The sequence below is a fragment of the Pantherophis guttatus genome, chromosome 1, assembly GCF_059756535.1.
Source record: "Pantherophis guttatus breed Tessera chromosome 1, ASM5975653v1, whole genome shotgun sequence".
Classification (NCBI taxonomy): Eukaryota; Metazoa; Chordata; class Lepidosauria; order Squamata; family Colubridae; genus Pantherophis; species Pantherophis guttatus.
In genome coordinates this window covers 36,800,118-36,814,121 of record NC_142063.1, presented here as the reverse complement: position 1 = coordinate 36,814,121, position 14,004 = coordinate 36,800,118, and the positions used below count along the sequence as shown (strand labels likewise).

Here is a 14,004-nt window from a genome sequence, read left to right as displayed (position 1 = left end):
ATGGTTGAAAAATCACAAAGCGCTGAACAATTAAAGGAAGCATAAATTGTGATTCAGGTAACTGTGAGAGCTATAGTTATATTTGAACAGGGATATTCTATGGACAATATCTATTTAACAGAATGCTAAATTCCAGGTTCCATTTTTCTCCTTAAAGGTTTTCTAGGCATGCCAATTCAATTTCTATCTTTACCTCCAGCTAAGGCCCATAATATACAATCTACAACCTGCTATGCAGTGAGGTTTATTAGATATTAGATTATGCCACTTTTCTCTTCCTGAAAAGAAGTTCGTGATGAAGATCGTCCCAACAAAAATTCCTTCTCATGAATCAGGCTATCCAAGAGGTCCTCCTGCCGATAATTATGATAAACCTTCAAAAAGGCCAATATTGTAATTCCTAACCAAGTCAGCCAGGCAGCCCAGAGGCCAAACTAGAAACAAAAAAGAGAAAGAGATGATGAGAATACTTTAAAAATATAAATGTATGCCTTTCCAAAAACTATACCCTCTAAAACTGTTAACTCCTACAATCCCTAAATTATTGGAATTACAGTCCCAAAATACCTGTAGATCACCATATTGGGGAAAGTGAATCTAATACAATGTGTAATCAGTACATTTTCCCCAAGAGTCTTCGGCCGAATAATAGTTAATGTTGAAGATTTTCTCTATTCACATATCCGTAGCCTACAATTTATCAAAACTAATGGCTGAGTTGATACAATATGTTACGCTTAATTCAAACAAACAACATTAATGTGAGTTTTGACTCTAGATTTTTTTAAAAAAAAATCTGTAACATCTTAAAAATTGCATTACAGTAAGTCTATTTTCCTAACCCCAGAGATCTCAAAATTGTATGAGAATGAATTTTTCAGCAAATGTTCAATTAGATATTTATAGATAATTATTATATTGAAAGCAAAGCTTTTAAAGTATCCAAACAATACCCATGCATTTTTATCATGCTTGCAGTTCAACTGCAACTATAGAAAATTGATATATACATTTTAAATAATACAGTCAACTGATGAAGAGCAATAGTGAGGCCTGTGAGGTATAGTCATTGAGTATTACCAGGATATGCCTCTAGAATTCTCTATATTATGCTTGACTACAGTTAATGAAACATCTGAAAATTACTGTATGTAGCCATCAAGTTCTATTCCAACTTTCTGAATGACCCACTTTCTATAACATCTCAGAGAACAGCGGCCCATCTCTTACATTACTAAAAGGAATCCAGTCCAGGTTGATATCACATATTCAGCCTTTATATTTCTTAGTTTAGTCCTTTGTGCTCCATCACAATCTTGCCTTTCCTATAAATCTCAAGAATGTCATCTAAGAACCAATACACATAACAGTATTCCTTGTAAGAGACTAAGGGTGCAAATAAATAGAAACTTGTCTTTTTCTTGAAGATTTATTCTTACCATATTTATGTCTGGGTGTGCAGCTTCCAAATAAAAATAACTATGCTATCATCTTAGGGTGAGCTAAAATAGGCATTTCCATAATTTCATGACCACAAAATTCACAGAATCACAGAGCTGGAAAACTAATTAGAGATTATCAATTCCAATTCTCTGTTTAACATAGAGCCTGCAACTACAGCTGCTGGATATCTACGCAGCTTCTTCTTCAATATATGTAATGAAGTAGAGGCTATCATCTTCCAAGTTCCACTGTTAAATTGCTCATTGTTAGGAAGCTTCTCTCAGTATTTAGTCAAAATTAGCTTCCTTACAATTTCTATCCACTGGTTCCAATTGTCTTCTCCAAAGTAATAAAGCTCTAATGTGTTCCATCTTCCAAAGTTGACAGATGGTAATAACATCTGTCCCTTAATTTTCTCTTCTGCATAATGTCCAACCATCTCTCCCAGAATTTGGCTTCTACCATTTTTTCCATCTTAATTCAACTTTGGATATGCTCAAGCTCAACTAGTTTATGTGAATGAACCATGTCAGATCTATGATTACAGACAGAAATATTGTTTCAGATGAAATACAATGCAAATCATCCAGTGCAGATTGAAACAATGCTGAGTGTAACATTTGTGAACTGATTCTAAATAGCATTAAGTAAGGATGGTGCTATTTTAGTATGCAGAGGACATTTCATGACATTTGAAGTCTCTCCAAAGTTCTGTGAACAAAAAGGCTTAACTTACCTGTGTGATGGCAAACTGGTCATAGAATGATGAGTTTTCTAAATTCAGCTCAAGATCTATATCTTGTAATTCTTCACAACTAAAAGGAGAAGGCATTTTGGATGAAAGAGAAGGGAAGGAAAAGTAATTCAATAGTTATAAATTATCTTTCATAGAATCCATCCTCTATATCACTAACTCGCTAAATCACTCTCGCATACACTGCTTCTCTGTCAAACACGCATACCACATTCACGAAGTACATGACAACTGTTGATATGTCCTATTATCACACAATCTTGTGGCTGTCTTTGAAACACAGATAAACTTTTGTATTACAATCTCTCTCAAGTGTTTCATGAACCAGTCATAACTCATTGTAGTTTTATTGCAGACAAGAAATAATAGAGAAAAAGGTCAACATGTCAATGTCTTCTCCAACATTTTGTCAACTATTCCCATTCTGGCCACTTTCCTGAAGATTATAAAACGAGACAAGCTGATGAAGGTTTTCAGCTGAATTGGTGTCATCTCAAACTACATTCTTACTTTGCCAGGACCTCTCCTTATATGTTCTTTAAAAAGGGGTCACATAGCCAGTTAAGCCGTTGCAAAAGACTCATATTATGGGAATTATTATTTTTTTGAAGACTCAGTGGCACAGCAGCCTGTCACTGCATATAAACCATGGAAGGAAAACCTTGTTCAGAACTTTCTGTTTTGTTAATTCCCTGTTTCTGTGCAAAAATTCTAATGTGGTCATCTGGAACAGTTTCATCTGGTGACTAATCTTTCATTGTCTCAGGCACAATGAAAGACTAGATGAAACTTCGCTGTAAAGCTGCAAGATGCCTTTTAAGGTTCTTCTTCATATGAATGTTCCTCTATAGGAGAAATTCAGCAAAGAGTAAGTATAAAACAGTGATGACTAACCTTTTTGCCATCATGTGCCAAAAGTGGGAAGAGCGCGGAGGGGTCACGTGCGTGCGTGCCCCCACCCATAATTCAATGCCCCCTACCCCCTCATGTGTGACCCCCCCACGCATGTGTGCATGACCCCCCCCACCCCCCCCGCATGGCATGGTGGGCCTGGTAGGCCTGTTTTTCGCCCTCCCCAGGCTCCAGAGGCTTTCTTGGAACCTGGGGAAAGCGAACATGGCCTTCCCCATCCTCCCTGGAGGTCCTCCAGAGGCCGGAAATGGCCCATTTGCCAACTTCCCTGGGCCTACCAGGCTCCTAGAAAGGCTCTGGAGCTTGGGGAGAGCAAAAAAATGTGCCTTCCCCTCCCCCCCCACACACACACGGAGGCCCTCCAGAGGCCGAAAACAGCCTGTTTCCCGACTTCTGGTGGGCCCGGAGGGCCCGAAAATTAGCTGGCCTGTGTGCGCATGCGCGCCAGAGCTGAGCTAGGGCAATACTCATGTGCCCACTGATATGGCTCCATGTGCCACATGTGGCACATGTGCCATAGGTTTATAATATTGTATAATTATAATAAATAAACTGAGTAAATAAGTTCAAATAAAACTTATTTTTTACAGAAACTTGTCAGGAATGGGCAAAATTAACAAGACCACCAGATCAAGGACTGCTAATAATGCACCAATTGGTAATCTACCTAATTATAATTAGGCATTGTTAAATCAATAAAAGAATAAGATATTTCCAGAAATAATATATTGCATTTTCAGTGCACAGGATCCATTATAGTCTTCCTATAATTGAAGCATTTATTTAAGAGATTATGTACAAACTGTACTGAGAGGTCAAGCCTCAGTGGCCAAGTGATTTGCACAGAAAAATCTCAGGGTGAAAAACAGCCTTGATCTGGGACTTTGGAAATTGCTGCCAGTCAGTAGAGACAACAATGAACCAAATGCTCATTGCTATGTCAGAAATAAATTTTAATAATCCTATCAGCTGCAGCTACTATTTTCTCTCTACTATTTTGGCATTGCAGGGATGCTGGTTCATGATAGCCCATCAATGACATTACCACCCAACACAGGATATTATATCATTGGTCTGTGCATGGATATCTATTGGAGGGAAGTGCAGAAGGACAGGGTTGGGGTCATGATCCATGTTGTAGTTTTTGACTTTTCCAAGTCAATGCATACTATTTCATTGGCCACATACTATACAACACAGAAACTTTACCTCTACCCTCCAATATTCTCCATAGCTGATTTTTATAAGGGCCTAGGATTTCTAAGTACTGTACAATTTAAAAGCCACACAAGCCTTGTTTCCAAAAACATAAGTATATCATGTTTATATGTATTGCATCAACAAAAAAAGTCTCCAGATTCTAAATTTAAAATCCATACACAAGTCCTTTGTATTATCTCTCCAATCATCCCACCCATATGAAAACGCCCTCTTTGGCATCATGCCAGGGACTTTCAACCATGATGAAAAGAAGCTGTTGATCTTCAGAAGAAGTTAATATTTGCATGTTTTATTTCCAATGATCCTGGCAAAATTCAATCAAAAATAAAGTCTGCATATAGATGGCTTTCTGTTTTCATTTTTAATAAGTATCTTGGATTTTTACTTGGCAAATCATAGGGTTTGAGATTCCCGAAGTCATCTCTCTTTCTTATCTTTCTAATACTGTCAATCACCTTGTAGGCTTATCTAAATATTTGATTAGCTTGTTAGATTTAAAAAAAAAAAACCTGAGAGAATATTTTAGCTAAATATTCAAATAATCATGGCAGTCCTAAATAAAACATTCACTAATGGCATATACAACTTATGGCAAAGCAAAATGTAAAATCAGTGCTTTAATCATTATAAGACATAAAATCTCACTACATACTGTATTTATTATTCACAAGATTTCTATTAAATCACACACAGTCATTTAATCATTTTATACTCTTTTCCAAATTAATCCCATAGTGATTGACTATATTTATTTAATATGAATATACTTAATGCGCAGTATGGAACTTTACACACATCTGATTTCAGTAGAAATTCCCTGAGGCCAATTCAGTCGTGTAAAGAACTGAATACATTTAGCTTAACTCAGTGCAGTCCCAGTGAATATTTTTGTTCACCATAAGGCCATATTCATCTCTCAAGTTCTTATATTCATTTTGAGATTTCAGAAGAAACTAGCGGATCTCAGCTACATATAATTTGCAGTGTTCTAAATATGGCAAGAAAAACTTTTATCATTCTGGAGTACAATGACTTCACACTCCAAGATTTTCCAGAAAGATATGCTGAGGTCTTTTTATTTATACAGTTATCAAATTTTCTTATTGATTTATTTGATTTCTACAGCTGCCCATCTCAAGCAAATGATTTTATGCATATTAGGCTTGTGCCAGGCAGCCATTCAATGTAGTACTTCAATAGGGATGATGCTATTCCCCATGATGTGTCACAAACATAAGACTCATTATATCAAACCGCTATCTATTGCTTTGGTAGCACACTGGAAGTGAACTCTGTGAATACATGGGTATCCTCCTTTAGCTGTTGGGGTGGAGTGCCCTGAAGCAATGCAAAGCAGTTGCTTTGCTCCTCAGAACCAAGGAGCTATGCTGCATGGCAAAGCAGCTTCAAACACAGTTCTAGGCTGCATAAACAGAAGGACAGAATCAAGATCACGTGAAGTGTTAATACCACTTTATAATGCCTTGGTAAGGCCACACTTGGAATACTGCATCCAGTTTTGGTTGCCACGATGTAAAAAAGATATTGAGACACTAGAAAGAGTGCAGAGAAGAGCAACAAAGATGATTAGGGGACTGGAGGCTAAAACATATGAAGAACGGTTGCAGGAACTGGGCATTGATGAAAAGTTTGATGAAAAGAAGGACTAGGGGTGACATGATAGCAGTGTTCCAATACCTCAGGGACTGCCACAAAGAAGAGGGAGTCAAGCTATTCTCCAAAACAGCTAAGGTTAGGACAAGAAGCAATGGGTGGAAACTAATCAAGGAGAGAAGCAATTTAGAACTAAGGAGAAATTTCCTGACAGTTAGAACCAGTGGTGAAATCTAAAATTTGTTACTACCGGTTCTGTGGGCGTGGCTTGGTGGTGGGGGTGGGGGTAATGTGACTTTTATAACCATTTTTTACATGTAAAACCATGTAAAAAAAAATGCTTTTTAAAAACCCTCTGCCGATCAGGCAACTCAGCTGGGATCATCAGAGCTTGGATCGTCAGAGCCATTTAAAAGAAAAAAACTTTTTTTTCTTTTAAATGGCTCTGACGATCCCAGCTGAGTTGCCTGAACTCAGCTGGGATCGCCAGAGCTTGGATCATCAGAGCTTGGCTCAACAGAGGCATTTAAAAGAAAAAAAGCCTCTGATGATCGCACGGCTCAGCTGGGCATCAGGGGTGGGGGCAGGGATTTTTGCTACCGGTTCTCCGAACTGCCCGCCGCCATCGCTACCTACTCGCCCGAGCCAGTCCGAACCGGGAGCATTTCACCCCTGGTTAGAACAATTAATCAGTGGAACAACTTGCCTCCAGAAGTTGCTTCAACATTGGAAGTTTTTAAGAAGAGATTGGATAAACACTTGTCTGAAGAGGTGTAGGGTTTTCTGCCTAAGCAGGGGGTTGGACTAGAAAACCTCCAAGGTCCCTTCCAACTCTGTTATTCTATTCTATTCTATTCTATTCTGTTCTGTTCTGTTCTATTCTATTCTATTCTATACCATACTGTGCAGTAAGTATCATTAAAAACAAAGCAGCCCTTCAAAATTTTGCATAACCCTAATACATCTCCAATTTTTTATATGGAATTTGGCTATATTGGGGTGCAGAACTCCAAGTTCTGAAAATTATATGTAATTCATAATTCAATCACTTATTTATATACTACCATCATTTATACCATTTTTTCTAAAAGCTAACAAAAGGGCACACAATCATAAAATATGATGTAGTAAATTCTACATTTTAGCTGGATATAGGTACTCTAATATTTTAGCTACATGCAGTAGGTCTCCTCAGCTTTGGTTCCACCATACTTTGTGAATCATGGAAGACAAATAATTTATTTTTAATTATAGCCATCAATTGAAAAAGAATTGTGTAACCCTTTTCTATGTAATAGGAACCCTGGACCCTAAGAACATGATGACAGAGGCTAAATCTCTTATGTAAGTAGTCTTGCTTTAATAAAGCTCCAAATTATAAAGTTCCTTACTTGCTTTCCTTGTTTTGTTATCTGCATATACGTATGTGCTATTTTCCATTTCTCTACACCAATGTATCATGTTCAATACTCACCTATTCGGCATGCTTCCTTTTTCAGTAATAGCATCACACCACATGTTAAACCCAACAGTCACAATAGTGCTGGCAATAAAGATGACAAAAACCACGAAGGCACTAATCAGAAGATTCAGGAAAGCATAAAAGAAAGAGCTGCAATGAAAATTGGAGATTGGGGAGAAGAAAAAAAAACATATTTAATCGGTAACACAAGCAATAACTCTGAACCACATGCAATGCTGGAATCAAATCAAAGGAAAGGAACCTAATCCACATCTAGGTCCACCTTCCCCTACAGGTCTATTTCCGCCTGATTCTTCAAACCTTCTCTGGTTTGAGTCATTTTTCTAACTTGCCAATTAATACAAGGTATCTCCCTCCTCAGGATGGAATACAACAAACAAAAACAACATTGAGTTTTTCACATTCTCTTTTGAATGCCCACCTGAGAAGATATTTTTTTTTCCTGATCCCGATCAATTCTTCAGACTTTGATTTTCCCAGGCTCTTATGGCCTCTCCCCCTACCTAGATTGACAGATCAGATTCCTTTCAGTCCTTCCTGTCTGAGTCTTTTGGGATGGGATTTGTTCCCTATCGCTACCATAATGAAGACAATCTATTTAAGACTGATCTATATAAGCACCAGCATGCATTGACTATAGAACAGGAATCTCCAAATTTGGCGACTTTAAGACTTGTGGACTTCAACTCCCATGCTGGCTGGGGAATTTTGGGAGTTGAAGTCCACAAGTCTTAAAGTCGCCAAGTTTGGGGACCCCTGCTCTAGAACCTCACATGATAATTCCTATTTTTGTTTGCAGTAGAAGATGACATTTTTAATTATTCTCTCATGGAGAAGGGTTAACAGTTACATGTACATACATGAAAGGTTCTATCCAGATAGTTCTAATCATTTGCCAAGCCATAAGGAATAATTTAAATGACCAGCAGAAAGAAAAACTAAAAAAAAGTATGATCAAATAGAAGGGTTTGGTATTTAAAAGTAACTATAAATATTATCTTGCAAACATTACCGCCTGAATGCAATAGCCAAAAACTTAACGTTTCTCATCACCTGCATTACTTTGAATAAATTAATAGCATCAGAAAACTTCTGAAATTGGTTTAAAAACTGAATATTTTCATATGATGACAACTGGCTTTTAATGTAAGTGCTGGTGCTAAACTGTTTAAATGAAATGCCACACATAATCCCCTGAATGTAATGTGGACCTCATAGTATACTAGACATGTCTCTCCAGAAAACACCTCCACAGAGGATATGGTACTCTGAAAAGTAATTTTCTCATGAACGCATCATGAGGGGATTCCTCCACATTGGAGAGGGGAATCCTAAATCCTTAAGGGAAACATCTTTGGACTTAAAATTCTTTCTTGGGATATGTAGTGTCCCCCTTCTGATTCTGAAAAAAAAGCAAGTCTTTTTAACCTTCTCTTGATAGAACTAAAAAGTTGATCTTCTCATGAGTAGAAACACTGCATAGACTTTCTGATTGGCTGCAGCTGATCTCAAAGGGTGTTCTGATGTTAAGTTTCAGAGATTTTGGAAACCATATTCATTGCTGCTATAATGCATTACAGGAGGAGGTCTGAATATTATTTCTAGGCTGTTCAGAGCTTCAGATTTGAGAATGGTGTCTTAAAGTCTAATGGGGATTGTATGAAAGTCCTTGTAGTCAGCTATGTAAATTACAGTAAAGGTAAAGGTTCCCCTCGCACATATGTGCTAGTCATTCCGGACTCTAGGGGGTGGTGCTCATCTCCGTTTCAAAGCCAAGGAGCCAGTGTGTCCAAAGATGTCCCCGTGGTCATGTGGCAGGCATGACTAAATGCCAAAGGTGCACGGAACGCTGTTACCTTCTCACCAAAGGTGGTCCCTATTTTTCTACTTGGCATTTTTTACCTGCTTTCGAACTGCTAGGTTGGCAGAAGCTGGGACAAGTAACAGGAGCTCACCCTGATACTCAGCACTAGGGATTCGAACCGCTGAACTGCCGACCTTTCAATCTACAAGCTCAGCGTCTTAGCCACTGAGCCATTGTGTCCCTGTTACAGTAGACCATTTTAAATGCAGAATTGTCTGTACCAATTGAAAAAAGTAATCCTAGCTGCAGGATTTTGCTGTTTTAGAATGAATAAACAAGCACAAAATATGCATCACAGGGATACATAGAAAAATGCAGCTGCTTTAATGAGTTGCAGACATTTTGGAACTGATATGAATCATTGCAGCATCCAGAATGTTTCTGATCCTCAGGTGCAGCAGATCCTAAGATAATTTTACATGCTGATATTTTATTTTATGTTTATGAAATCTGCTAAACCAAAAACTTCCTCTCCCCTTTCTTTGATCAAGTCATAATGAAGCAGTCTTAAATAACCTCTTAGTATAATATCAGCAAATGATATAGAAACACATCTCCACAGAGATCAAAAAAGTATTTGTTATACAAATGTGCCTTGGGTTGCTTAGCTGAACATGTCTGTTTAGCCCACACTAAAATAGTACATATTGTCTGTTTTAGCATCTGCTCATCATTCTGCTTTGGGTTAATCTGGATGCTAATTTTAAAAAAATAAAACTATCTCCAAATTACATCTCCTCTTTAAAAATATTCATTTCTTTCTTATTCTTCACAAGGTTTGAAAAATTCCATAGTGCAACGTAACATAATCTTTATGTCTGATGAAACTTTCATGCCTGAGATGTGAGATTTTCTTCTATTTTCAAATGTTATAGCTTTGATACTCTTTGATACTAAAGAGCCTCGGTGGTGCAGCGGACTAAAGTGCTGTTAAGTGCTAGCACTTAGCTGCCAGCTGCCTGCAATTAGTGCAAGTTCGAATCTCACCAGGCTCAAGGTTGACTCAGCCTTCCATCCTTTCGAGGTAGGTAAATTGAGAACCCGGATTGTGGGGGCAATAAGTCAACTTTGTATAGAACAACACCGCTTTGGGGGGGGGAGGCGAAAGCCCTAATAAGCAGGTATGTACAAAAAAAGTATGCAGCTATTGCTATAATGCATTGTAAGCCACCCTGAGTCTACGGAGAAGGGCAGAATATAAATTGGACTAATAAATAAATAAAAATAAATACTTCATTTAGGCAATATGGAAAAAATGCTTTCTACTTGGAATGGAAAAGATATGTAAAGACAAGATTCATAGGTGATTTCAAAACTGCACAGTGATGGTCTGAAATTCTGGTAAAAAGAAGTATATAAAACACATATATACATCCTCAGAACTAGAAAATTTAGGAGAGTAAAGAGCCATACCATTACAGAACAGTCACATCTTTAGAGTTATGGAGCTAGTAAGAAAAAAGCTAGACCGAATGGAGGAAAAATTTTCCATTGATGTAGGTCTTCAATAGCTGTCACATAAAATTACAATAATGAACTATGCACAAAGCACATTGAAGAAGCTGACTGGAATCACGCCTACTTTTCCATTGAATAGACAATGCCAACATAAATTTTCTAAATGGTCTGATTGACTTTTATAGCAATAGAGTAACACAAGATATGATGGGATTAATTCAGTACAATGGAAATTTTGGGAAAATTTTGCGAGTATTAACCAAAATCTTGTATCTGCAGATCTATTGTACTACAATGTCCAGCATCTCATTCATCTAATACAGGGCTGTCAAACTCATGGCCCATAGGCTGGATGTGTCACGCACTGGCTATGCCCACGCCCGGTTTAGTGAAGGGGGAAAAATTCACAATACGTCATGTGACGACGCCGTGACAACGCGAGTTTGATATCCCTGATCTAATACATCCATAGGGCACCCAACTGGGGAATGAAAGGTCTAACTAGCATTAATCACTTATCTTTAGTTATGCAAATGTTTTTGATTTATTTAGCTTCTTGGTATGTATCTATTCTATTACTGGTTTTACAGGTAATCTTCATTGAACAATCAGCAATTGAAGTTTGAAGTTAAGGTGGCGCTGAACAAGGCAAATGTATGACTATTCATCATAGCTGTGTTATCTCAGCATCCCCTCAATCACATGATTGTGATTCAGGTAATTGACAACTGGCTCACAATTGCAAGGGTCATAATGTCCTGTACTCATTTGTAAACTTCACTACCAGCATCTGACAAGTAAAGGCAATGGGGAAGCCATCAGGAGGTTGCAAAAGGCATATCATATGACCAAGGGACACTGTAAACCACATGGGATTCACCTATCAATGACAACTGGGACTGCTACCACTGCCATTATAAGTTGGTGTGGTTACATGACATCATGCTTTATGACTATGTTGCTTAGCAATACAATTCCTGGTCTCAATTAAGAGAAATCTGTATTTATACATTGATTTGGACACTTAATATATATATTTAAATAGCTTTAAGATGTTTTATCCATCTGTTTGGATGACCTTGCCTGCTACATTAGGTCATCATCTTATGCAGCCACACTTCAAAGTAAATCCCATTAATCAAAGAACTTGGTCAAGTTATACAGTTGTACAACAATTAAACAATGAGTATCTGCTACCCTTTCCATCAAGATACTCTCCAGATTGGATTTACCATAGCTGGCTGTGAAAATCTGGAAGGCCAGTAAACGACAGCAGAGAGATACACCAAAAAAAATAAAAATAAAATAAATGATACCATCAAGTAGTTGGCTGGATTTATGAAGTCCCAAAATGGTATGCCTACCCCAGTTGTCTGGATTATACCTCTCACAGACACTACTCTAAATGAAGAGTTGTTCAATATTATGGGAGGTAGTGTCCATTGCAGTCGGAGAGCTCCATATTATAGAATCTTCCCATCCAGATTAGTCATTGTTTATTTAACCATAGTTTATTTGATTAGCCCCAACTTCGTTGTGAGATAACACAATGAAGAACTGTAAACAGGGGTGGCTAATCTCTGAGTAGTGTGTTGTAGGAACCAAGCCGGCCAGAGGAACAACGGAAATCCCCCTCCCCAGGGAAATCAACTTTTGAAAAATCCTATTTGTCCTCCGGAGCCCCAGGCATTGCATCTGCGGGGCCCCAAGAGCAGATCTTTCCCCTTTCTTCTTCAATCCCCTTCTTCGCCTTCCCCCCCGACCTCTCAATAAGCAGCACCCCCGTTCGCTTCGGTTCCCGGGCCAGGTGGAGGCAAGACCAACACTTACTCCTCGTGGCCTTTGCAAAGGAAAAAGAGGGTCCTCCAGGCCTGCACTGCGGCGAGAAAAAGGGAGAGGAGGCCGGCGAAGAGGCTGAACCGGCAGGCGGATTCGGGTCCCCACTCCTGCACGGTGAAGCGCTGCCGCTCGGCCGTCAGGTTAGCGTTGAGCCACATGCCCTCGGTGAAGAGCAGGCAGCGGCCGTGGAAGTCGTTGCTGTTCTCCGATAGCGGCACCACCACGATGAAGCTGAAAAGGAAGGCGAGGAAGTAGCAGATGCACTGAGCGAAGAGGAAATTGCTCAGCGCCATGATCGCCCGCCTGCCGCAGACCCAACCGCCTTCAGCCCAGAAGCAAGGAGCGAGCCCGAGGATGCGCAATGAGAAGCGCGCCCACGCCTTTTCCCGCAACTGCCCTCCCAACCCCCGCGCCTCCGAGGGGAGGGGAGCGGCACCTGCCAAATCTGGTTTCTCCCGGGTGTCATTCTCCCTGACGGACGTTTGAACTCTTTGCCTAAATAGGGCTGGGGGCTAACCTCGGGCCTTCGAGATGAGTTGCCTGGCCTTGGGAGTAAACTAATAATAATTTTAGAATATCAGTTTTACCTCGGAAATACTATTTCACAATGCAGTTTTTTTTAAAAAAAATATCCAAGTAATTAATTCTCTGAGCGTGCAAAAAATACCCAAGTCATGCAACCTCCTCCACAATCCTGATGTGTAGAGTAGACTGGGAAAATAACGTTAAGGTGACCTCTTGGAACACAACCATGGCAAATGATTTGTGCATTGTGCCAAGAAAAGTGTGTGGATGTGTTCCTGTAAGTGACCAAACTTTTACTTTCTTTAATATGCCACAGAGTTCTTTATCTTGCTGAAAGAAATGTACACAGCTGTCTCTCTAACTCCTAAGTAATTGTGCTTAGTTGAAACAATAATTGGGTGAGGAACCTTTAGTTATATAGAAACTCTGGGCACTATAATCTACTACATTTCTCAGTAGTAGTGCTTTTCTCATGTCATTTATTTATTTACACAAGAGGATAATACCTTATGATATCTGTGCTTTTAGGTTAAAAGGGATTCCTCTAATTTCAAGTTACACCCCAAACTTCTATACAATATAAATTATACAAGAACCCCAGTTCTCATATTGGCAATGTATTTCCTTCCCCCCCTCTCTCTCTCCCTCCCTCCCTCCTTCCCTCCCTCCCTCTGTGTGTGTTTGTGTGTGTGTGTGTGTGTGTGTGTGTGTTTGCATGTGTGGTGTGGTGTAATACATTGTGAGACATCATTTGTCCAACATGGACCAGTCATTGGTCCAACAACATTGGTCCAATTGCTTCAAAGGGTTTTCTGTAATTGATCAGCAATCAGATTCTTGTGGAGTGCATTGATTTTCCCCAAGGGACCATCTCTTGCCATATGTTTCTAC

General features: G+C 39.1%; 1 protein-coding gene across 1 annotated transcript; it reads right to left on the bottom strand.

Moving 5' to 3' along the window:
* Positions 1 to 231: 231 nt before the first annotated feature.
* TMEM179 (transmembrane protein 179) lies at positions 232 to 12,927 on the bottom strand. The gene is made up of 4 exons (XM_034418568.3): positions 12,580 to 12,927; positions 7,419 to 7,556; positions 2,180 to 2,258; positions 232 to 434 (listed from the first exon to the last, which is right to left on the bottom strand). Exons 1-4 carry the CDS (start codon positions 12,879 to 12,881, stop codon positions 255 to 257), a joined length of 699 nt encoding a protein of 232 aa, XP_034274459.1. The 5' UTR covers positions 12,882 to 12,927; the 3' UTR covers positions 232 to 254.
* Positions 12,928 to 14,004: the final 1,077 nt, after the last annotated feature.